General features: G+C 39.8%; 1 protein-coding gene across 1 annotated transcript in view; it reads right to left on the reverse strand.

Moving 5' to 3' along the window:
- Positions 1-492: 492 nt before the first annotated feature.
- Positions 493-26,182, reverse strand: part of camk1b (calcium/calmodulin-dependent protein kinase Ib) — a 37,716-nt gene continuing 12,026 nt past the window's right edge. Inside the window, exons 3-12 of the mRNA XM_080495506.1 lie at positions 13,742-13,873; positions 9,390-9,464; positions 6,491-6,629; positions 5,872-5,998; positions 5,612-5,687; positions 5,348-5,460; positions 4,181-4,259; positions 3,897-3,984; positions 3,474-3,603; positions 493-3,347 (exon numbers count right to left, since the gene is read on the reverse strand). Coding sequence (XP_080351632.1) covers positions 3,250-3,347; positions 3,474-3,603; positions 3,897-3,984; positions 4,181-4,259; positions 5,348-5,460; positions 5,612-5,687; positions 5,872-5,998; positions 6,491-6,629; positions 9,390-9,464; positions 13,742-13,873 — 1,057 coding nt within the window. The 3' untranslated portion in view covers positions 493-3,249. The remainder of the gene's footprint in view (positions 3,348-3,473; positions 3,604-3,896; positions 3,985-4,180; positions 4,260-5,347; positions 5,461-5,611; positions 5,688-5,871; positions 5,999-6,490; positions 6,630-9,389; positions 9,465-13,741; positions 13,874-26,182) is intronic.

Consider the following 26,182-nt stretch of genomic DNA (forward strand, 5'->3'; position numbering starts at 1 on the left):
CTTCGCTCTTTTCATTAACAAATATTGATTATCAGGAGATCAACCTTTTAAATCATACTTTAATGGCATGCTATTTAATGACCCAAATACATATTTATCGATAAATCTGATCCTAATTATATATTTATTTAATTGAAAAATTTGAAAAAAAAATACATTTACTACAGTGTTTTTTCTGCCATTTAAGTAAGAAATTGCAAGTGTTCCATGCATATGACTATGATGAGAAAATTACTGAATTTAGTGTTTACATGTACAGCTTTGTTACCGGTTCACTTAAATCCTGTTAAGAAGAAGCTCCATCATGAAGCCCAGAACACACACTTCTTCTGACAGTGGTCAGTGAAGTGTTAGGGTTAGGGTTAGGGTTAGGGTTAGGGTTAACCCTAACCCTAGTTAAAACATTTGTTTCTGCAGGGCATTAAAGTTCATCATGCACAGTTATGGAAATGAATGCAGACACAAGTATGATGCATAGACAGGGGTTTTAATGTCTGTTTCACTTACAAATATGCTCCAAGCACAAGTTACCAGCTTTCACACTGAGTAAAATTCACTTTTCAAAAAACCCACGATGCATTGCATCTGTTTATACTGTACTGTAGCCCAAAATAGCATTTATTAGAAGGCAACATATTTATGGTGCAAATACTCATTTGTACAACAAATCTTACCACACGTAAGTCTTTTTCTATAAGCATGTAATGAGCGATCAATTCGAAGGAAAGACACCTCTTTTTTTTTAGGTAGGTACAATGTAAAGACTGTAACATACTGAATTTATTAATTTACCATGTAAATGATCATTTCAAATATTTAGACGTTTTACACTAAAAGGACCTTTGAGGGCAAGGTCAATATGGCCTCTATTCTCTAGGATGACCCCTGTTGTTTTACTGTGTGGGAGGTGAGAGGTCAGGTACTGGGATATGGTTAGGATTTTATATTCACTTGTGTCAAAGCAGTGAATAATATACAAAAAATTCCTCTGCTAGTATTTTTGTGACAACTAACTGCTTCCGATTCCCTTTTGTATGGATCGTATTGGTCTGCGCAAGGCCCTGCAGTACGTTGTATATGGGTTATAAGAGTGCAAGAAGCGACATTTTTTTTTTAAGTATGGGATCTGCTGATGACAAGTGAGTCCTGTGTCATTGATATTTATTACGGTATTCAGAGTTACATAACCGCTTTCTCCCTGGAAAATATTTTGAAAAGAATGACTCATCTTTGAATATGCTCAACATGCAGTTTGAATTCACCAGTTGCATGACTGTCCAAATACATCCGAATGCCTACCCAGAAAAGAACTGCAAAGCAAAGCCCAAACAAACTGATTGTAGCTGCACATTAACCTTGCTTCACCCGCTGCACCACGGTTACAACATCTCTAGCTCTTTCCCTGTCTGCACGACAGGATTTTTTTTTTTTTTAATGAAAACCTCTGAGATATAATTTAATTTTACCAGCACTCATCTCCTGACACCTGCAACTTGATCACAATGTAAAAAGAATGCCACGATTTTCAAGCCACGTCATGCAAACATACATAACCAAGCACCAGATTATATCAGTACTATTAACGTGTCAGAGAGAAAATGAACAGCTTACATAGGATATTGTATTATTCCAACTATAGAACAAAATCATGAGCGGCTGAGTGAAGTTTGTGTTGGTAGAATATGCTCACCTGCACCATCTTTTCAGAGTTGTGTATCATTGTTAATAGGTCCCAGAGAATAAAGCATGGATCATTTAAAGACATTTTCCTGAAGCTCCTCGATAATCAATCCAAAAAAGGTAAGCAGCAATGTGAATAAACAAATGGAAAAAAATGTGCAATGTCATTTTTTGGGGTGAAAAGCTGAATAAAGGATCAACACTGCTGCTTTTAAAGGGAGCTGACTGTGTGTTAAAATAACTGTTTTGAGGCCATGATCAATCAGATTTTGTTTTTTTTTTGTACATAATGCAATTGTGGGAAATATGCATGGAGATAAGAAGGGATTGCAGCAGCACATAGTAGCAGTACAGTATGTGGAGACAACTGCAATTTAAATATTCATCCCCAAACATAATTTAATCTTACTCAGCCTAGACCAAAGGAAGTCTACACACACTGAAATGTATCTATGACTTACGAAACAGTATTGATTATCCAATTTTCATTGCAACTTTAATGTTACTTCCTTTTCGTTCATCCTCAGTCTGAGAGTACGAGCCAAACGACTCAGAGGAAGTCAAACAACTGCCATTTAACCTGAACATGTGACATATACAAGCAATGAAGTTTGTATTGCAGTGACTCTGCAAGAACACACTGTTGAGACGCTAACCATCACCAAAAAAACCCATCATTCTGTAAATCCTAAAGGCACCTTAGAGAAAGATAAATCCCTGTGCTTAAGTAGTTAAAGAGGTTTTGGGTTTAAACAAAAAAGGGAAATTAGAAGCCTTTTCCTCGCAAAAAAGCTAAACTGCTGCAAGGAAACACAACGGCTACATAGTAGATATATAAAGTTCTCTTTGCATAAACTACTCTGTTGCTGATTGTCTAAAAACATGTCTGAAAGACACTGAAAATCTCTAATCGTAGGACTATTTTATGCTTCGTTTCAAATACCGCGACACAGTAAAATGCTCTGTTGATCTGAAACTTCGTTTGCATCGTACTTTAATGCTGCATTCCTGCAACAGTTCGCTTTTAAAGATAACCAACATGCATTGGGAAGTTGTCTCCTGACCATGCTGATATTGTTTCTGGGATTACACTCCAATGTAGAACAGTAGGAGGCAAAAAGACAACACAAAATATACAAAACAATAAAACAAAGAGACAAATTGAATTAAAAAACAAAACCTGTAATAAAAACAGTGTCCAACAAGCTCTGTCCTGCTTCGGCAAAAACAATTCCCCAGACACGCTGGTGGAGGAGGCTGTCGTTTCCTCCCCCCTCTGTATCCTTATCCCTATATTTTACTCTTCCCAAAAATGATCTGCTCAAGTACATCCATTATCATCATTATCATTATCAAGTCTTCATCTTCCTCCTCCTCCTCCTCCTCCTCACCCATTTTGTCTTCCTTCTCAGGCTGGACATGCTTGCTCCCCCTGCAGGCGAGAGGTTGGAATGACGCTGTATTCCTAACCAGATAAGGGGAGAGACGGTGCCTCTGCTTCCACCGAACAGGGTTAAAATTGGAAAGTGACTTGGGACTGATTGAACGGGTGAATGGAGCAGGTCGGCATCACACCCTGCTGGTGGGATGGCAGCGGTAAGTACAGTTGGACAGATGATCTGCTCCTCCATCAACGTTCTGGGAGCACCCCCCCTCACAGCAGGCCTCTGGAAATAAGGAAGCAGGTGAGACTTTTCTTTGACATTAAAACCAAAAACTAAGACGTGGTACACAAGAAACACCACTGCTAAATATACAGTCTTAATTACTGCATGGGTGAGAGGAAGTCGCACCTGCGTCTTCTCCTGGCATCAGCAGGTGACTCCGACATGGACTGGGCAGGGTGGGGTTGGGTCCTTCTTGACCAGTGCTCAGCTGCAGGCGTCTCATGTGACGAACTACTGCTGTGGCGTTGAACGCTTGCTGTGGAAGAAAAAAGCCGCAGATCCAAGAATTCGTCTGGAGCGGTCTAATGTCATTTATGTTTAACTACTGTAAAACACCCTTAAGACTTGTGTTCATATCACATCTGTAAAGCTTACACCAATTCAAACAATCTTCATTCAAGGAAATCGAAAAGGCCAAAGCTGACAGCAGAGTCCTTCCTGAAGTCCAGACTAAAGCCAGTCTTGTAACTAAGCGGTATTCAAGCACCGTACAGGGAAATGAAGAATCCGCCATGTATTATGTATCCAAGATAAATCTGGACGTGTTACCTTCCACTTGCTCTTTGCAAAGTTTTTCTTGATCTGAGCACTGACAGACTCGTGAATGTTCTTCTCCAGGGCCGTATCTCCGGCAATCCTGACAGAGGCAACGTAAAACACAGAGTGAGCGTATGTTTGCATAATGGATAGAAATAATTCTTGTACAAATACAGTTGCCTCAAATAAAAGAGTCACGGGAACGGTCTTTAAATAAGAGCTCCACTATTGAGGGTTTTTTTTTTTAAGACAGCAGACATCTTTGTAATCCTGACAGACGAGTACAGGAGCCGTACCACGGGTGCTGCAGAGCCTGATCACAGGTGTAACGGCCGTTTGGGTCTTTCTCCATCAGATGCACGATAAAGTCTTTTGCTGGAATTAAAAAAGAAAAAAAAAAAACCACAAAAATCATCAGCTGCACATAATTTTGTTGTCACTTTATAAGTATACCCTGCTTGGAAAGCAAGCACTGCCGTAGCATGCCACATGCCTGAACACTGGCCAATGCAATGATTCCATAATTTGTTTGGGAAGTTGGAGAGGTCTTCACTGGAAAACAATGACCCAGCCAAGTCTTAGCCAAGACTGGAAGAAAAACCAACAGGAGATCATTGCTCTGGCTCGTGGGTAAAACGCCTGCGAGCTGAACCAAGAGATCGAACAGAACATTTACCGACCTACAAACCTTTTTAAATAAACGGTTCTGCTTCAACAGTGGAGAGACAGAGTCTGTCTTGTACTGAGGATTTGCTCAAGGCCAGAGATGCCAGGTAGTTGAGTGAGTACTAACAAGTTCTGGCTGCCTGGTTTCAATGTTGGGGAGTTTTTCTTGAAACGTGTCGAGGTGCCAAGTTAAGGTTTAGCTTTAAACTCAGTACTTTTGAGTGTTAAGCGATACCTTGGCATTTCTGACTTGTATTACTGTTAAAACAATTACTTTTTTTTTTTTGTCTTGAACTTGTTTTTCTGTCTTTTCTGTCAGTGTAGCACATTTTAGAATGGTTCCAGTTTCTACACGTCTGTGTCCTTTCCGGCTCCTCAACGCGCTCTGCGTCCATACAAGGTTCCCTTCTGGTGTTTCACTTCTCTGATTTTGGTGTAGTTTCTCACTGTGTTTCATCTTTTCCTTTCTCCCAGCCTTGTCTTGTACTGTACACGACATTGGGTTTTTGACTGTGCTTTTACCTTTGGTGTTACCTTTTCTTGATCCCTGAAATACCTTTTGTCTCTCTGGTGGCCATTCAATGAGCTGGACTTTATTATCCGCACAGAGCTGAATTGTACAAGTCTTTCTGCGGTTGTGTCAGAAAAAGGTTTATAGGAAGGAGTACCCATCAAGAGTGCGTTAAAAGATGCTGGAGAAGTATTTGACTGATGTGTTTCAGGTGTTGCTTCTTTAGTGATATTTACAATCTGATGAACAAACCTTTTGATGAGTCTTCGGTAAATATGTGCCGTACCTGAATCCGAGATGTCATCCCAGTAAGGAGAATCAAACTCGTACTCTGCCTTCAGGATCTGTTCAAATAGTTTGGCATCATTCTCGTCGTAGAAAGGTGGGTAACCGCACAACCTGAGACACAGAGCAGAAGGCTGTTTAAAGATTCTCTAATGTCATATGAATGTTTTTTCTGCTCAGGCCAGATCCAACAGAATGTCTTCTTGCATCCATTTCTAAGAATGAAATAAACCCATCTTGTGTGAGGCTTAGAAAGTGTACTCACAGAATGTAAGCTATGACACCGATAGACCAGCAGTCCACTGCTTTACTGTAGGGCTTCTGAGCCAAAACCTCAGGAGCTACAAGAGGAAAAAATAAAAAAAACAGTCACACAACTTAATATAGAATACAGGTAAAAGCTCATCATATTTACACATGTTTCACTAAGTGATGAATCTGCCTCTATTGGCCCACCACTAATTATCTGCTTTGCCTGCTATGCAAATGGTACATAAATGTGAAACATTAGGGTTACATCTTTACCAACATATCCAGGTGTCCCACACGCTGTGGACATCACACTGCCAGAACCCTCAATTTTGGACAGCCCAAAGTCACTGATCATGATTTTGGAGTCTTCGTCCATGCTGTAGTACAGCAGATTCTCGGGCTGCGATTCAAAGTGACAAAACAAAAACAAGCGATGTGAACAATGAGCACACAAACATCTTAAACAGTCCCTCCTGAACACACCGACGCAAACACAACCCCACGGTCACAACAGGGACACACAGTTGATAATCTCCCTAAAGAGATTATATGTTTATGAAGACAGGATTATAAAAGCAACACACTTGCTTTTGTTTACTTTTATACAACCGGACTTACTGTACGTCCTATTACCTTCAGAAAAGCAAACAGAATCATAGAAATGTTTTCAGACGAAGACAAAACTTTATGTCATTATATAGCAGGTGTGTTGAAGTAGCTTGAAACTGCATTTTTCAACAATTTGAATAATCGAGATAAAAATGCTCAAAGTACAAAAATATAAAGCATAAAATGTCCAACCACAATTCGACTGAATATGTCAAACCAATAATGTTTGACATATTCAGTGACATATGCTGAATTAAGAGAGACAATTCAGATCCGGACTCACCTTGAGGTCACGATGCACAATTCCCATGTCATGGAGGTATTTAACAGCATCCAGGATCTGCTGAATAAGCTTACTGGCATCTTTCTCTGTGTAGAAGCCCTTCTCAATGATACGATCGAAAAGTTCCCCACCAGACACCCTAAAACAAGACATGAACTTGTCAGTTTCCAATGAAAGCTGTGAGAATTATTGAAAAGATTTGAAACACAAAAAAAAATTGAATGAATGAACGATTGAAAGAAACACAGGAAACACAGAAACTACGATAGAGAAGTTTTAGGAAATCAAAATGTCAGAAAAGGACACGAAGAAAGGTGTCAAATATAAAAGAAGGATTTACAGAAGTTTCCTAAACAGTTAAAAATCGGGGCATAAAGGGTATAATATGTTGGACGAGGTTGTTGTTTCAAGATCTGTTGCACTTTTATGATCAGATGTAGAAAAATAGGAGTATGTTTAGTCTGAACAGCCCAGGCCGGTGACGTGTGTCTGATACAGACCACTAGAGGGAGACTTTGCTCTACTACTGAGTGTGAGAGAGAGCGAGAGCGAGAGCGAGAGAGAGAGAGAGAGAGAGAGAGAGAGAGAGAGAGCTCTTCTCACTTGGTCCATTGTCCATTTTAACTATTATGTTTTAATCAAACTGAAATCCTGACAGTACAACACATTCAAATAGTTTTTGCTATAAATGCTGAAACAAGTGCTGCTGGGTGTATATGTATATGACAATTCTACAAATGATTCTGATGGATTTAACTTCTGGATTCCATGTCCTTTTTAACAAATTGTTCTGTTTGGGAGTTACAGGAGATCTTTTTTTAAATTATTTAGAGAAACTTTTTGGAAGACTATGATTATATAACAAAACCAGCCTTTGTGGGCTGCCGAAACAAATGTATGTGGAATTTCACACTGCCCGGCTGTTACATAATAGTTAAGACAGTTTGCATTACATACACAACTCAGCTGAATATCTCCAGCCTCACCAGAAGTAAACTTTTACTCTATTTTGGTATTTTGCCACTGTACTCTGAAGTGAGGGGGGAAAAAAAGCTGTTTCAACTGTAAAGATCCATATGTGTCTGTATATATGTTACCCAGGCTCTCAGCCTCGGATATCTGGAGAGTTTCCACAACTAACAGCAATGCAAAGAGGACGGCTTCTCTAACTTAGCTCAGTACAATTCAAGACATAGAGACTTCACTTTGGTCGAGAGGAAATGTTAAGGAGATGTCCTGTATTTCCTTGCTTATTAGTAAAGTTTCTCCATAATGCGAATATTACAGCAAAGGAACCACACTGCAACCTTAGCATTGTCTATATTGATTTACTTGTTGAAAGTCTATAACTAAAATGTCACTTTATAAATATTCTCACATTAGTCAGTAGATTGTTTTAAACAATAACGCATCTTTTGCTGACCTCTTTTCATTTTCATTAGGAAAACAGCATTTTCTGTATTAAAGCCTCTCCCAGTTCGGAGTCTGACTTGGGTCAAACATGTGGGGCTGCCCCCTTTATTTTGTATTCCTCCTGCAGCCATATTTCTGGTGGTTGCCATGAGGACATCCACACTTTCTATGCTTCAGTTTACCCGCCCAAGGAGGAGGGCATGGCACGTTGTTGCTACATTGCATTTGGGGAGACATGAACTCAAACAAGTCGACCTAAAAAAGGGCCTGTTATGTCAGGGTAGAAATGATGCTGTTGAGACTTATTTTTTCTTGTGTTGGCCCAAAGCATGTTACGAATACTTCACAAGGACACCTAGAACTGCAATAGCGGTTGAAAAAAGGCTTTATATGTCCCCTTTAAGGAATGGAATTTATTTTATGAAGGTTTGTAGGGCTAGTGGAGAACTATCGGGAACCATAATGATAATTATTTATTTAGTTATTTTTATGGTTGGTGTGTTTGCGTGACCATGTATATGTTTCCATGTAAATTGGGTGATTATAAATAGGGAATATCCATTTGTGTGAGTTGTGAGGAAACATGACTGAGATCAAATTCACAAGAACTATATTTTTCCACTTCCCCATCCTTTACACGTTTAAAAGAGAAAACTGTTGAAATCTACTAATATCACATCATATGAAATTAACATGTAATTTGTTCCTACAAAGTTAAAATGTTAAAACTAAAGAGAACAATGTGGAAAACATCAGATGTGGAGGATTAGTTAGTTTTTTTCAGTTTTTTTACAAACACAAGTGCAACAGAGATGATGTACTGTATATCTCCGAAGAACTCAGTGTCCCCTGCACCACCGTGCCAAAATACTTTTAGTTCCCTCATGTGTGCGTTTTGCTCTGAACATTTTTAGATCTCCTTGCAACATTTGCTTGATGTCCTCCGGCTGAGGTAAAAACTTCATTACTGTGCATCAGTGGAAAGCGTCACACATAACAGCGAGCCAGTATGAGTCAGGAGGAACACAATATGGATTTCAAGGTCTTTCGTTCCTATGATTCGTCTGTGATTAATGTGTTAATGATTTACATTTCTTCAGCCTCTCAGCTGTTAGCCCTCTCGAGCTCAGTCTGTCCTTTCTATTCCTCTCTCTGACATCATATTAGTGAGGATGGGTGGGACACTGCCAGACCGCCGGTGTGGGGGCAAACTCCCCACTGGTGTATCTGTATCTGTGTGTGTGTGTGTGTGTGTGTGTGTGTGTGTGTGTGTGTGTGTGTGTGTGTGTGTGTGTGTGTGTGTGTGTGTGTGTGTGTGTGTGTGTGTGTGTGTGTGTGTGTGTGTGTGTGTGTGTGTGTGTGTGTGTGTGTGTGTGTGTGTTGCAAAGTGCAATTAATGGCATTAGACAAGCTCTGTGTGGGAGATAACACAAGTAACATCTCACAAAGAGGAATCGCACAACTCCACACACGTGTGAATACTCACAGTTGCATGACAAGGTAGAGATGTGATTTACTCTCAAATATCTCTTCCAGAGAGACAATGTTTGCATGTTTAATCCTGTAAGGAGACAAAAAGAAAGAAAGCCATTGATTATTTTCACACGAACACTTGTGGGATTGTTTCATAAAACAACAGGGAATCCATAACGGAGGTCTGAAAGCACTGGGCTGCACACATTGTCTTACTGGTTGCAAAGGAGGCTCTTGTGTGTGGCGGCATGCAGCTCCTTAATTGGATGAACTCTGTGTTCTACTGCACCTCGAGACCCGTGGGTGCAGTGACAGAAGTGAGGAAATGACTCACCAGATCAAGGCTGATATTGTATTTCTCTGTGTATCAGTGTGTGCTGTTATCATACCTATATCACCTTTTACAATTGTTCAAAATGCCTAATTAGCACAACGAATTTGATCAACAAGAGCCAAATTTCCACACAACATATGAAATGACATTCACCTGTTCATCTTCTATAAATGTTACCCCAAGTCAAAGTTGTAAGGCTCAAGAGCCAATCCCAGCTAGCTGTGGGCAAAGTCGGTATCCAGTAAACCTTTGATGGGATTATTGGTGTCATTTTAATCCATCACAGATCTTTACACCCTCACTAGCCACACCTGTGGCTACTGAGAGGGTAATCTGTACTGGATTATAGCCAGTGGCTTGAAAACGTACACAGTCTGAAGAAACTGTTTCATCTGTGTTTTCTTACTGCCACTCTGCTTTGGGATATCAGACGAAACTACACGAATGTTGCTGCAGCAGGAGACATGTATCTCACATTATTAGAAATACTGATCCAATCAAACCACAATCTGTGATCTGTTACACTGCAGTAGGTTTGCAGGAGTGCTTGGGTTTTGTCTTTATGTCAGACAACAAACTTTGAAGGGGCGAGTTGTTTTGGAACAGCACTGATTATGAGGGACGCTTCTATCAAACACACTAAGTCAGGTCGGGTGTGTGTGTCAAGTGACCATAAACCTATTAGAGAGCCCGAGCTTCATTTTCTGACTACTTTATTTCGACAGGAAGTTAAAGTATTTCCCTCAGAATCTAAATGTGTCCTTTTCTGCTGAGTTGAGTTGAGTTGAGGCAGACAGACAGACAACACAATGACTCTTATCCGGGTTGCACCACCAGTGCACGGACACCTTCATTCATCTTGCCTCAGTGGGGAAGGAGAGATGGACTCAGTGGAGGATAAGTGCTGGACTAAAACAAATGTGTGTGAAGCAGTGTGAAGTCAAACATTGCACACTGTTACTGAGGCTCCACAACATGCAGTAAACAATCCTCCATCCTCCTGTGAGTGTGTGTGTGTGTGTCGCCGGCTGAGTGTGAAACCTTTGGTAGACTCTGGTCACGGTGATTGTCAGTGGGCTGAAATGTCTATTTAGAGCCAGTGCTTTGCTGACCCCTGTCAGCTCCCATGTGTCTCACCAGGCATCAGATCACACAAGTCAACAAATTAACAGAAGAGGGTTGTGCAGTTGACATCCGGGTGAAACTAGCAGCGTGTCCTGCATTTTTAGCAGTAAAACCGGTTGCCTTATTCAATAAACTTTTTAACAAAAACATCGTATGAAGTCTTCTGTTCAATGACATCAAACATTTTGTAAATTCTATTCTTTCTTCAAGCTGTGAGATACAAGAGCAGAGCGGCCAGCAGTCAATTAATAAATTAAGTTAATAATGAAGTCCGATGTTCACAGGATGTTATGGTTCCTGTGTGTTGTCAAAACGTCCCTGAAGTGGATTTTAATTGAATTGAAGTGTTTCTGGAAAAAACTTTCATTTTTGCTTCATGTGATATATAGTTTTGGCTATTGCCAGGACCTGGAATGCATTTAATTGTGTACAATAACTCAGAGAACAAACACATTATATCTTGGGTTAACATTATGTAAATATTGTAGTATTCATTTGACAAATCATTTGTGTGAAATACAACTTTTTGCTCTGTTTGACTTCAAAGACACATGACATGCTGTGAGCATCACCTCGCACTTTGTTACAAACGTGTCACATACAACTCTGCGGTCTGATACACACATTATCTTGAGTTCACCATTGTGTCATAATGGATCCATTCGACCCCTGATGCTCATATTTCAGGTACGATATTCAGCCACTGTAATTAGTCTTTTTAGTTGAGTAACAGAGCAAGAAGATCAATTCACACAAACTCGTGACTGGAATATATACAGGTGATTTTTAACAGCAATATCTGGGTTTGAATAAGTTAACATAGATCAAATTAGAAAATATTCAATTGCCAGCTCACTAAAGAGATGATCTCATTTGAATACTACAAACAGCCCGTTGAAAAAGAGATGTGTAAAACAGGAAGTAAATAGCTAAACATAGTGCAGGAGCGTCATTCTTTTCTGCACAGTGAGGTCATATTGCATTCACTTCTGTCATATTGTTCAAATTAAACCACAGTTATTCATATATCATTCAGTTCAAAAGCATGAAATGGGTACCATTAGATTATTGATGTGCTGTAATGTACCCATGACCTTTCAGGAGTGTCCCCTGCCATCACCCATAACCCCCTCTCTGCAAGGGGGGTTATGGGTGATATATGGATGAGTGACCAAATAGAAGTCATTAAAGAGAGATGAGGCTGGCCCGTTCGGCTCTGGCCTCAAAGAAAGTAGAAGCGGAGATGGAGATGAACGTAGAGTCATAGTGTTCACAAAAGACTAACAATTTGATGCGAGAGCTGCGTCGTGTTGTTTACTTTGCAGTAAATTTTCAGCGTTATTCTACTGTGAGGTTAAATTAGATTTTCCAAAAGAACGTTTATCAACAAACAGAAAGATCATTTGTTCCTAAAGTTATAAATTACCGTAACAAGCTAACTTTGTCTTGTCGCCTCAATCAAGAGTTAAACTGAACTGCTTCAAACAGCCAAGCAGTCTTTACTCAAGTCTTTACTGTAATTTCAGCGTTAGTTTGGGCTGCACCAACTCTGGAAGGATATAATTGTTTACTCAGCAGCTAAATGACTTTAAACTTGATTTGTCTTTTAAAAACAAATGGACACATGAGAGAATAAGGTAGCCTTCCTTGAGTAGGGTTTTGGTGGCTTTCTGTAAAGCAAGCAACATTACACTGAACACATTGTTTTCCACTGTAAAAGAATTGATTAAAACACCTTAAAAAAAAAAAATCACCTTTTCAATTGTTTAAATGTTTAGGAGTCACATCCTGTCTACATCTTTGGTGGCTGTGGTGGTACGTTGACATGAGAAACGAAAGATCATGCTGAGTTTACTCTGGTTCGCCTAATTTGTCAAAACCGTAACCATACTCCGAACTGAAGCCCGCCACTCCTCGATCCTCACCTCAGGACGGATCATCACTGTATATTGGCGAGAGTTGTGTGTCTCTTGTAACCCAGGCAACAAGAGCTCTAAAAATAACTTGGGACCCAATGTAGATCAACCATTTTCACTGTGGTCTCTAATTCACCACATCTGAAAGAGAGGTACACCTCAGCCGCTCCACAATTACAAAGAGAGCTATTGTCACTTCCTTTGTCTTAACATAATGACACATCACAGCTCTCGCAGAAATTAAATGAAAATGTGAAAAGTAGTAAGGTAAAGATGAACGAGATGCATTTTTTTGTGTATCTAAAGGCACTATTGCATGTGACTTCATCTTATATATAATTGCACCATTCTCACGTTGATACCTCTGTCGTCAAAAGAAGACATGATCGTTGTGACATTACAAACAAGTCGTACAGCGCTGGAATTTTCAAGAGCTGATTTCAGATGACTATAAGATATAAAACTTTATATTTAATCCATTTATTCATTAAATTAGCTATAAGTTGTACTTGATTAAAGCATCATTTTCCAAGTCATTTAGATGACTATCCACATAAAAAGTCATTTTTAAATGTTACATGTATGATGTTTGATATCAATTATATGTCCAAATCCCTCATCGTATGTGTAACAACCAATGAGAGCTTCAGTATGATGCACAGTATAAGATGTATGTTGATATATCCTTTCACGATAGTATATACATCATCTACAGTGTGTGGTTTACTACAGTCTATGATTTCTTGTAACATGATACAACTTACATGCAGTAATGGAGATACAGTGATGAAAAATTTACTATCTTGAACCTTGTAGCTAGTATTTCAGATGCTGGATTGTATTTACAATGCAGACAGGTTTAAAATGCAAGGTTGAATTACATACAATACATTAATGTACAACATGTTATATTGTTTACTGGAGTAAATATATAGAGACTATTATAGTGTCTACTAAAGTTGATTCAATTGATGTCAGAAAAGTACTCACTTGTGCAGAACTGCTATCTCATTCTCAATGCTGTTCTCTTTTCCCTCTAAAGCTTTCTTGGGGATGCACTTGATAGCAACCAATCTCTGAGTTCTCTTCTCTTCAGCCAGGACCACCTCGGAGAACGCTCCCCTGAAACACAAACACGCAGGTCGGTCTGGCGGGCCTCAGACCATTTATCATGGTGAGTGCAGGCAACACAATGTAGACAAGTCACTGACATTGCAAAGAGAAAGGAAACAAACCTTTTTGTTAAATTAGCCGGACTTCAGCAGTGCCTCACATGCTACCATGTAAGAGCTGGTCAAAATGTTGGCTTACTGATGCCAGATTGTGTTTATTTTTAGATGGCAGCCTCATCATAAAGTATTTTGGTTGGCGAGTCAGGTTTTGGAGAGCCTACAACCAAGTGGGACGATTTGGACACATCGATATCGAACAGAAACGTTGGTACTGGCCAGAAAATGGTCCAGTTTTATAGCGTGACTCATGCGATACCCATCAATCAACTGGATGGTGACAGCACAGAATAGCAAGAGTTCATGTGGGGGTGTACATTTTGTGTGGGAAATCAGACGTGAAAGTAACCAAGGCCATGATTTAACTTTATTCACCATTCCTAAAATCCAGTTGAACCTGCAATAGTAATCGGTCTACAGTTCTTTTCTACCGTGTAATATACTGTATGAGCAACTACTTGATCTGCTTCTCTCTCTCTCCCTCCCTCCCTCTCTCTCTCGTAATTATGAACAACATATCAGCACCATATTTTAGCTTGGTATAATGCTTTGGTATAATGAAAGAAAAATATGAAACTCCGAGAAAGATGAGGCTTTAAGGCAGGGGTAGGGAACTCTGTATCCTCGAGAGCCGCAGCCCTGCATGTTTTAGATGATTCCCTGCTCAAACCGGAGTTCTCATGATGAGGCTCTGCAGAAGGCTGGATAACGAGCCACTAATTGCTGTCAGCTGTGTTGATGTGAGGACACATTGAAAATATGTAGGACTACGGCTCTCGAGGACCAGGGTTCCCTACCCCTGCCTTAAGGTATCTAACACTTTACAAAAGTGTTTTTTAAAACTACAATGGATTTTGATAAGACATAACTGGTAGCACAATCGGATTAGGAAATTGATTACTTTACTATTTCCTAATTAAAATGTACTTAAATTCTGTTCCCAATCAGGCCTTCTTGTGTGGAGTTGCTCAGTTAACTTGTGACTCCAAACTGATCACAAGTGAGAGTAAGTGTGAGATTCCACTTTAGATGAGCCACCTGTGCGTACTCCGCTATTCGCTTAGTGTCAGCCTGGCTCCTGCAACAGGGAGCCTGTGCACGTGCATGTGCACGTGTGTGCGTAAGAGGAAATGACAAACCAATCTTCATTTGCTACGACAAGAAACTATGAAGTCACTTTTGCCAGTGTTACCTAACAAATTATGAACGGGATCAATGTGGACATTTATATGTGGGTCGATTGAAATAGATTTTTTTATTTAACATTCCAAAATTCATCAAAGTATAGCGACCTCTCAGAACTAATCCATTATGTGTTTTATTTCCTCCCAAGACCTGAACAAGTACATTGATTATTTTTTCTACATTCAGTCTGCAGCCTTGTGCCCACAGCTGAAACAAAACACTACTCATATCCACTATGAATACACTCCTTTTCATGTGATATTGCTAAAAGACCTCATGACATGATAAAACATATCTTCATAGTTTTTATCTTAAGCATATGTCATTTTTTAATGTTGCCCATTGTAGCCATCTGTTTAAATAAATGTAGAACAATATACCGTAATTATCGTTATACAAAATTTCTGGCTTTTCCATTCCTGTATAGCTACACCAAATTTTTAATGAAACCTCCAGCAAGGAGTCTGCTATTCAGATACTGAATATGGACATCACTGGTCCAAAATGTCTCAATATGTTGCCACTACCTTTGTTAAACTTTTTTTCTGAATAAGAAACCATTTCTGGTCAAAATGGGTGCATGTTTACAGGAAGCATTGCTTACCAGATGTTACACATACTTCCTGAGGTCTTGCATCTGAGCAGGCATTTTGCATAACACAAACTAGTGGTAAACACATCTGTTTATTATGAAACTGTCTATAGGCACATCATAATAACCAAGCTGGTAATGAAATGATGGCACCATCATCATGTCTAAATGGTCCACGAGTTTCCTCCTACCAAAAGCACGCATGTTGAACTCCAGTTTAACACTGCAATATGACCCCTGCTTAAAAATAAAGCCACGCTTGTATCTTGCGTCACTATCTGCGTGCCCTCAGATAGCTGTACGTGTGGGCAGAAGGGAACCACAGCCATCCAGTCAGTGGGTTTACAGTTACATTATCTTACAAACAAGGGAGGACTGCACGCATTCATACCAGTGTCACCAGGAAGAGAAACTGTGTGACAGGCAGCCTCCTCTGTGAACAATGCCCTCAACTGTGTAAGCCAAATGCTGTCCAGATAACTGAAGGAACCTCCATCACATTTTGCAACAAAGCAGAATCTCAACCTTGCTTTTGAGATTTGTGTCAAGGACAGAAATAAAAAGAAAACCCATAGTCGTGTTTTATATTATACATATAAACATGTGAAACGTGCATTGTTTTCTGAGCAGACAATGACAGACATTACTTTTTCAAAAAATCCTGTATATTGCAGGCCAACTGACTGTCATGCACACTCTGGCATGAGTCTACTGCATTAATGCAAACATCTTCAGATTGTAGGTTAAAATAATTTATAAAACAAGCATATCATTTCATTCCAGTGTATATTTGTGCATTATCAGACCACAAATCTGATGTTGCAATTACTTCATAAAGTTCTTGAAAGGCACATTATAATTTCTGGTTTTCATAATACATACGGTTGAGAGTAATCTGCAGACAATCCTATGATCTTATTTCATTACCCTTAAAACTAACTGTGAGCACTGACCAAGTTAACGACTGTCTCGGGAGTAAAGCCTTGTGGCCACGTCTCAACAAGAAAGTCAAACTTTCACAGAAAGGCCATTAGCTTTGGCAGTAATCCAGCTGTGTGGAGGAGTTTGTCAGCGCTGCACATTCCTCTGCAGCATCTGGAGGACCGCACTGACATTCTCCATGCATGCAGTGACAGACCAGGGGACTCTGGGGAAGTGTCAAACAGCAGTTCACACAAACACTCGGAACATGTGAGAACTTTAATACGACTTTCACAACACATTTGTGAGTGTTTTTTTTTCTTTCCCTCCATACAAACTCCCATCAGCATCCCACTTTACCAAATTAGACACTATATTCACATTTTGACAGTTAGTTCTATTTATACTATATACAATAGTTTAGTAACTGGTAAGTTTGGACACATAGGGACCAACAAGACAGGTTCAGTACATGGGGGCTATAAAGAATATAATCTTTCAATTTTGATTTCTTGGGCCCAACATTACTGGATGTTGTTTTCATGAAGTCACAGGAGACATTTCCTCCTTTTTCAATATCAGGAAATCTCATTGTTCTTTGTGCAGCGACCTGTTCCATAACAGATTTAGAATTGCCTTATGTTACTTTTACTAATCCCAGGTATCTGTCCATATACTGTATATGGACAATTACTATAAGTGTATTCTCTCTGTCTCTCTCTCGCTCTCACTCTCACTACCTCTCTGCAAAATCTCTGACAATACAAATGAAGTTCTCGATCTGGAGCCTCCTACCCTGATCCAACTGCAGGAAGTGGATCTCTGTCTCTTTTGTCTGTCCTATCCTTTTCTTTACTTCTATTACCTCACCCCAACTGGAACAGCAGAAGGCCGTCACCTCTGAGCCTGGTTCTGCAAAGATTTCTTCCTGTGAAAATGGGAGTTTTTCCTTTCCACAGTCGCTTATTCTTGCTCATGTGGAATGGTTGAGTTTTCTCTGTAAAAGTGCATTGAAGTGACTTTGTTGTATTTGGTGCTATATAAATAAAGTTGAATTGAATAGAATTGAATTGAACTGACCTTTTATTCCCACAATAAAATGAGTTTCTCCAACAATGCCTGTGTCTGGGATTCTGAGTCCACCTCTTTGCGCCAAACTAAACGTTTCCATCAGTCCTGTTCCCCATCTCTTAATAACAGGTTCCCTCCTCCGAACGCATTTCGATAGAAAATGATTTGGAACTGCGCTCCAGTACCGTATACATGTGCCTCGGACAATGTATGGAACAGAAGATAATCTTATGAGTGGCATGTCGCAGTGGGGCAGTTATGTAATCCACTATGGACAAGCTGTTCAAAGGCAAATTAATGACTCCATATCTCCAAAAATCTCAAACCAAAGGACCCATATGACCCAGTATATGAGGAAGACGTGACCCAAAATGCTCTAGTGAGCCAGCAGAGAGCCATCCCACATGAGGAACATGATTGTGATGAATATTTGATGGGTGGAGTAAGTGTTGTGAGTTTGCTGAAAGCTTAATCTTAGCAAAGGAGGTTTCAGATGGATTATAAAAAAACAACTGTGTTTACAGAGCTGTTCCTGTTCCAAACAGGACATTCTTATCACCACCATGGGACCTGAGTCCAGAAAGAGTGCACACACACATGCACGCACACACGCACAGAGCTTTTAGAGACTTAACCCTTTGTAAAAACACTCTTGCCTCTGTCCAAACAGTGGGGGCGTATCGTCAGACATTCATTGTGCAAATACTTTACACATATAAAGACAAATACGCCTGAAATAATGTACTTGAGTAGAACCTGAAGCTCCTCAAATATTTGTACAAATTCTATGTTCAAACACGTTATACCCTGGTAAACAATGAAACTAGATCAGTCTCTTTTCAAAATTATCTCCTACCTCAATGGATGCCCCAGCTTTGAAAACAGACTGGACGTTGCCTCAAATCTATCTCCACAAATGACTGTTATGATTTACTCTGTACTTCAGACTAATTTTAGAATTAAAAAAAATATATAAAATTGCATGTAAATGTACACGTAGATGTTGTAGATGCAAGTTTGTACCAGCAGTTTATCACAGGAGTCCACTAATCAACCACCACTGACTGATAACAGCAAAGTTTTGTGACACTTTAAAATGTATTCGGCACAGGACTTGTATGTTTTCCACAGTTTTTTTTCTGGATTTACGACAATTTATGGCCATATTCTTTAAACAAAATATTTAAGATTGTTGTAGAAATAAATCGTGAGACCTTTCAGCACCCACTGTGAATCACACGTTGCCTATTTTCAATACCTGTTGTCACACTTGTGTCCATGCTAATGCAAAGATGCTTGATACATGTGGTAATTGACCTATTGTGTCAGACACACATTTCAAAAGATATATTCAGAAAATACTCTTACAATAATATAGCATTTTAGGAATACTGACCATGTTATATATTTTTTTCAAACTCAATATCCAACCCATTGTGCCATCTGTCCTGCTGAGAAGTTGGTCAAGAAGGTGTATAAACAGATGAGAAAATGGTAACTGTGGAAAGGTCACACAGACATAGGGATGGACCATCTGGTCCAATCACAGCCGAGAGACACCCCACTGTGATTCTGGCCCAGAAACATAAAAAGACCATCTTTGCTCTGTGGGCCTTTCAAAATTGAGGATCTGCACAACCAAAACCACAATCGCTCTTCTGAAACGTGAGGGAGTTTAGAGCACCAGCACAATGTACGATGAGCCACAATGTATTATCCACCGCACATGTTTCAGCTTCCCCTGAGCTCACAGCATTTTTTGCGAGTTGTTTTTTCACCCTGGATATTAGCAGGGCTGTCCTGGTTGACATGCCTCTACAGCATTGCACGGATCTAATGTGATGGAGACTGGTTTGGTCTGGGAGCAGCTTGGATGGATGGATGGATGGATAGATAGATGGATAGAGATTTATATAATTTAAATAACTCTGGCAGGACTCTCCATCCATTCTTATTACAAAGTTTACATGAAAGGATTTTAAGGATCGTCTGATAAAATAAGGTCAGTTGAGTTCAGTCACTGGGGCAAAAAATATCCTGGACTGTTTATCTTGATAATAACAAAACATTTTTTCTTTTATCCATATTAATAGTACAGTATTAGTGGAATAATCTCCAAATCTTTGGGAATCTCCAGACACTTTATTACAACTGCAATGAAGAAGAGATTCATTTGGTTGACTGAAAACGGGTTTGCCCTTTTAGTTAGCTGAAAACAAAACGTACTTCTGATATAATTGCTTTTTGTTAACTCTCATCTTAATAATCCTTCTGTATAGATTTTGCTGTACACAGTGACTCACTGGGAATAAATCTATTAACCATTCCATAAAACTGACCAGATGAAATGAAATGAAAAAATAAAACAAGAGCAATGAGTAATATGAGTTACATAGCAAATGGTTCCCCAACAGGAATGAGATAATTATTGTGAAACAGGACCATCATGTCATCTCTCACCTTCTGACTTCACATACATTTTTGTCCAAGTATCAATCTCAATATTTGAATTACTAACAGTTTACACATAAACACCCAGTCTGTGCATCACATTTCCTCATTTTGCTTCAAGTGTGTAATTCAAACAACTGTAAATCTATGCATGCTGAGGTGCGAGTTATCTGAAAATTGGTGTGATGTGGGTTTTTTTGGGGGGTTTTTTGTACACAGAGTAAAACAAACTGTGTACATTCAGGCCCACAATCAACTCATTGTTTTGATTTCACAGTTGGTTTCATAGTTAAAACCGTGTTCCTTCTTTTGTGTCAACAATGTCGTTTCCAGCAGATGGTTTAAGCCACACAAAGTTAGGAACAAACAGTGCTGAAATTATCATTTTTTATATTTGGCATTAGCTCATCTGGCAGCCTTGAATTCAACATATATCTAAATGGTATTGCCGTGTTAATTTGTTGAGGACACAGCTAATACATTTGCAAAACCACAGGCTTAAGCAAAACTAATCCAACTGCAACTGTTTTATTCCAGATTCAGGAGAAAGAATATATTCAACTCTTCGTTCCAAGCCTTCTACAGAAGTGGAAATTGCAGTTACACAGATGTAAAAAAAAAAAAAATCCTCAACCAAATGATAGAGTGGATTGTAATTAAGCTGGAAAGCAAGGCACATATTTCCCCAAGGATTTCTAGGACAGGAGAAAATAGTGATAGAGAAAGTCTTTTCAAGCTTGCTGATATGTGGACAGCTTGAAATTAAGGGAATGTGGTTAATACGGGATTATAACTGTGTGTAAAGACTGTGGGAAGATGTACATGACAAGCCAGAGAGTGTATTAAAAACTGTTAGGGGGGATATATTGCTGTGAGCAGATGGAGACACATAAGTGGGCCAGACAGTGGGCATATACGTGTGTGTGTGTGTGTGTGTGTGTGTGTGTGTGTGTGTGTGTGTGTGTGTGTGTGTGTGTGTGTGTGTGTGTGTGTGTGTGTGTGTGTGTGTGTGTGTGTGTGTGTGTGTGTGTGTGTGTGTGTGTGTGTGTGTATTCCAGGAACTGGAGGCAATACCATGCTGAGCTGAGCTGTGCTGTGCTGAGATGCAGACTTCTGTTCGAATTAGGTCAGGGCAGGGCTGAAGGGCTGAGGATGCCATAAGCAGGGATGGATTTCCAGGATTGGGTCGGAGTTGGAAGTTGTCATATATCAAAGGCACTGTGTACCTCTGCTGACCATGACCAGACTGTGGCTGTATCACAATCAATCAATCCTTCTTGACTGCCATTTATTTGTCTCTTCTTGCGTCATATCTTGGCTTTAAGGTGACCAGCAGAGTATCTAAACATAAATCATGTCTGCTCATGCAATCAAGTATAGGGAGACGCAATAACAAGACGCTAGAAAAGAAACAGACTAGCGTGCCACAAGCCTTACTCATAACTCCTGTGTGAAGTGGTCGGGGCAGAAAAAGAATTACAAGGGAAAACACAGTCCCATGCCCCTTGCTTTGAGGCCTGGAACAGGAGCTGTACAATATGCCTGCCTCCTTATTTTTAATGAAAGAAAATCTTAGCTTATCCCATCCTGCAGCTTAGACACAATACATCTTTTGGCAAAAGAAAACCTAAAAAAAAAAAAAAGCAAAGCAAAGTAATTCAATCATTTTGAACTCTAAGTCCACTGATGCCTCTGAACAACATCCTTGCTGAGAAAGAGAGATATTACGGGATTAGGGAAAGATAAAGCAACTGGAATTGTCATCAAAGCCTATCACAGGAATATGGCGGGATGGAAACAACATTAATGGAAGAGGAGAGAGGGAGAGGGAGAGTTAGGACAGAGACGGGGGGAAAAATGCAATGAGAAACAGAGATGAAAAATAGATGAAGTGGGCCAGCTCTCATGCTGGGAGACTCATCTGCTTCATGAAGGTGGCCATTTCCTTTTGTCTGAACTATTTTGTTAATCATCACTTTGAATTAATTTGATTGTGACTCAACAAACTCAACAAACACCGATTCATAAAAGGGGAACAGAAATAGCACCCAAAAAGTCCATCTGGGCTGACAGTCATTTCAATGTGGACTTCTCACAGTGTCTCAAACATAATTTAGAAAATGCCCGTTGACAGGAAATATGGTGGCAGATGGACATGTAGTCATGTTGATTTTACTTGCCCACTTACTATCTGGACATGAGGTAAACCTGCATCACAGTCAGAAATTCAAGTCCAACAACATGCATGCATTAATAAGTACTTTATCAGACGTCTGTGTGACTTACTAATATCAATTATTGTAAAATAGTAGAAACATTTTACATGTATTTTAAAGACATGCAGTGCAAAATTGCTGTTTAAGTCTAGAATTATGCAACTTGTGAAAAACTAGAACATGTGCGCACGATCTACATCATGAGAGTCACTTTATGTGTCAGTACATTCCTGAAAAAAGACTGAATAGAGTTCAACCCACTACATTAGTCAAATTCTGGTAAATTATTAATTCCCACATCAAATCAAAATGTTTGCTGAAGTTTGTGAGAATGAAAATATTTGCACACACACAAAAAAGTGTAATTGACACAGCAGCAGAGTTTCCTCTCTAATCACACCTACAGTCATTCACAAATGTATGCAGGGATGAGTGTCCAAACACTCCAAAAACAGACATACACGCCAATTAGTGTGGATTATTGAACCTTTCCACTCATAAGCAGAGGGCTCTCAGGCAAAGTGGCAAATCAGAGTTAAAACCCATGTAATCTAGCCAAGAGGCACAAGTGTGTGGGAAACAAATGGAGCAAAAGGTTCCTCTTTTGACTACCAGATTCTGCTCGAGCACTGACTGGGAGTTCTGCATCACAAAACAACAAACCACATAGCTTCTGGTTATAAACTTCAGTAGAATGGACTCACATAGCCAAAGAATCTCTTATTCATACACAATCAAGGAGATCACTACTAACTTACTACCTAACTGGTCAACTATTATGGAGGTTTATCTACTCAAGACAAATACTTGAGCAGTAAGGCGAACATGCTCACTCCTATGATGTACTAAAGAGAAATGTTTGAATATGAGAGGGAGAGATGTGTCAGTCTGTGTGTGCGCACCAGAGTGCTCACTGTTTTGGAGAAAAAAAACCGACGTGTGATGAATGGAGCCTCTTTGTCCATTCACAGAGGTGATGAGAGAGAGATTGGAGTAGTGGAGACATGGGTCAACAAACGGAAAACACCAACGGGACACAAATAGGAGAACTTTTACAGCATGTGCTGAACATCCACAACAATTAGCGATAACGTGAACCCTTTAGTCTCCTCTGTCTCTCACATGCCAACGTGCAGACAGGCAGCACTCTTTCCAGATCAATCATGGCCAATAGCTGATCATCCATCCAGCACGGGGCAGGGGCCACTGGGTCACTATTCGACATGAGTGACAGAGACAGGCTGGGGCCGATCCATCAGCCCCACCGATTTTAGATGGTTACAGCACACTGCCCGAATCTCACTCTCCCAAGTCCTCCTAATCCTCATCCCTTGTTGCTTCCGTTCCTCTGTGTGATCACCATGTATTCCGGGCTGAAAATGCCAAGAACTTCCCCTCGCTGCTTGCAGCATGAGAACATGTGCATCCATTTAAATGTCAGAAAAGTCAACATGGTTCATTTGTGCAGTTTGTCATCAACAGAGAAACCTCAAACCCTACAGTGGAGTGTGGGAACGCTTAAAAAAGGGGGGGGGGGTTGTAAAAATATCAACAAAATAGAAGCTAAAAAGGACAGCAGAAGCTAAAAAGGACTGGTTACTATACAAACACACAAAGTCCTAATTGAGATGTAGAGAAATATTTTCAAAAACACCACTAACACTGAAAGCAAAACAGTTCTGAGCACATACAAAAAATGATGAAATCTTGATAACGTTGCCTTCTACAGTAGGGCAGAACAGATGCCAACAATTTCTTCAATAGCAGCTAAGAATCCATTCGAAATTGTTAATCCCCCTCATACATGACCTATAAATTAATAACCATCCAGACTTAGGTGCCAACGTACTAACTGAATGTGACTATATCCAAGAGAGTGACGGTACGGTCGCTACTTGAAATGCTCTTTGGGAAAAAAAATTGGCATTAGAAGAATACCAACTTACCACAAGAAGACTTGGGTAAGTGTGTGAACGTGCACTCCTCGAGTTTCTTGTGACACCATTGCTTTTTAATAAACCAAAAATGTAACTGTGACACTGGATTGTTACTTGCCGTTAATCTGAGGTTTGCCAGCGCGACCCTAAAAGAGGATATGCAGCCTGGTTCATGTTCAGCTGAGCCGTGTGTCTCATCATCCCTGCATAATGAATGCTTTAATTTCAGCTGAAAATCAAAGGGCAGCAGGATGCACTGGGGTCCCCATTTAACAGCGAACCCAGTGTGAAACCAGGAAAAAGAGAGCAGGTGACAGAGAGGAGGAGCCAAAATGGAGCTGGATTTCTGACAGCAGGGACCTGGTTTTCAGATGGGTCAGACACATGAGAATGAGAGGGAGGAGCATAGATTAACATAAGTAACTGAAATGAAAAAATGAAGCAGGGAAGGCGAGAGAGGATTTGAGTTGATTGCAGTGAAACCCCTATTGCTTGTTTTGTGCTTTATTAATCCCCATCTGGTTTGATTACCCAAACATGTGGCTGCATCTGGGGATTATCAGGGCAGACCAATATGAGCCACTGGTGTGCAGTGTAAAGTAACTGTCATTGATAATGATGTCACTGAAACCACCAAAAGAAAATGGTAGAATGTGAGAACTAACATGATTTTAGGCATGGTTGGTTTGCAGAGGCTGAAGAAGTGAGCATATAAACCCAATCCAAACAGATGGTTCACAATTGTTCAATCGCATCAGTTATTTGTCGGAACTACATTACTGAAGTCTATGAACTACAAGATTTAGCATACACCCATTTACTGGTGATGTTTGTGGATAGCAGGTATCGGAGTGGGCTTGTTTTAGCTGCCAAGATGTAGTTTTCAATATGTAATTAGATAGTAAATGACCAGCAGCACTGCTTCTTAGTAACCAAAATATCAATGGAAAACAAACTGGTGAAACCTGAGTGCCTTTATAGATGAATATGTGTGTGCGTGTTTTCCTGTGCACAGAGAGAGCTGGTTTATCTCCTGCACAATGAAAACATATGCACCCGGTGGTGGATTATTAATAGCAAATCAAAAACTTTGTTTCCATAGTGACTGTTTGAGTCCATTATGGAAAGTGTCTCCTGTTGTTACCAAGACAACAATCCAGAAATGGCAAATGAATGTGGCACACAGCTGAGTGATGCGGCACACCGGTATTCTCTTCTTGAACAACCTCAGCCCCGAAATGGGGACAGGTGTGGAGCTGGAGGCTTGGCGACGATAGAAAAAGCATTTTACATATCATCAGGTGCACCCATCTATCAGGCTCAATAACAATTTTCTTTTTTTTGTACATGATGTGGTGGCAGAACAATATTTTTGGAATCTGGTATGAATCAGGTGAATATAGAAATATCTGAATAAGAACACTGACCAGTGAAGTATATCAGCTTTCACTACTGCATCATTATTGAATTTGCTGCTTGTGCTTGTGTTAGGTTGATGTTCCCAATTAATCCTGATTTGTTTAGCGTAACAGAGATACAGACAAGGGTGGCAAACTGATATTTCAAAAAACTAACACTATTGAAGAAATCATCGTCATATAAATTAGGCTTGGTCTTCGGTTTAATAAGTGTTCACACAGATTAATCCTTGACCAACACGGATGTTGACGTACGGAAAAGGAGTATGAAGTGAAACACCTTGTATAAACATCCTGTCTTATGACTCTCCCCACCCACAGTGACAGAACAAACATCCAGTAGGTATTCTGATGATTAAATCTGTCCTTTAATGACACTTTCAGAGAATGATTTCTGATAGCTTCAGTTAG

The sequence above is a fragment of the Blennius ocellaris genome (genome assembly GCF_963422515.1).
Source record: "Blennius ocellaris genome assembly, chromosome: 4".
In the NCBI taxonomy this organism is placed as follows: domain Eukaryota; kingdom Metazoa; phylum Chordata; class Actinopteri; order Blenniiformes; family Blenniidae; genus Blennius; species Blennius ocellaris.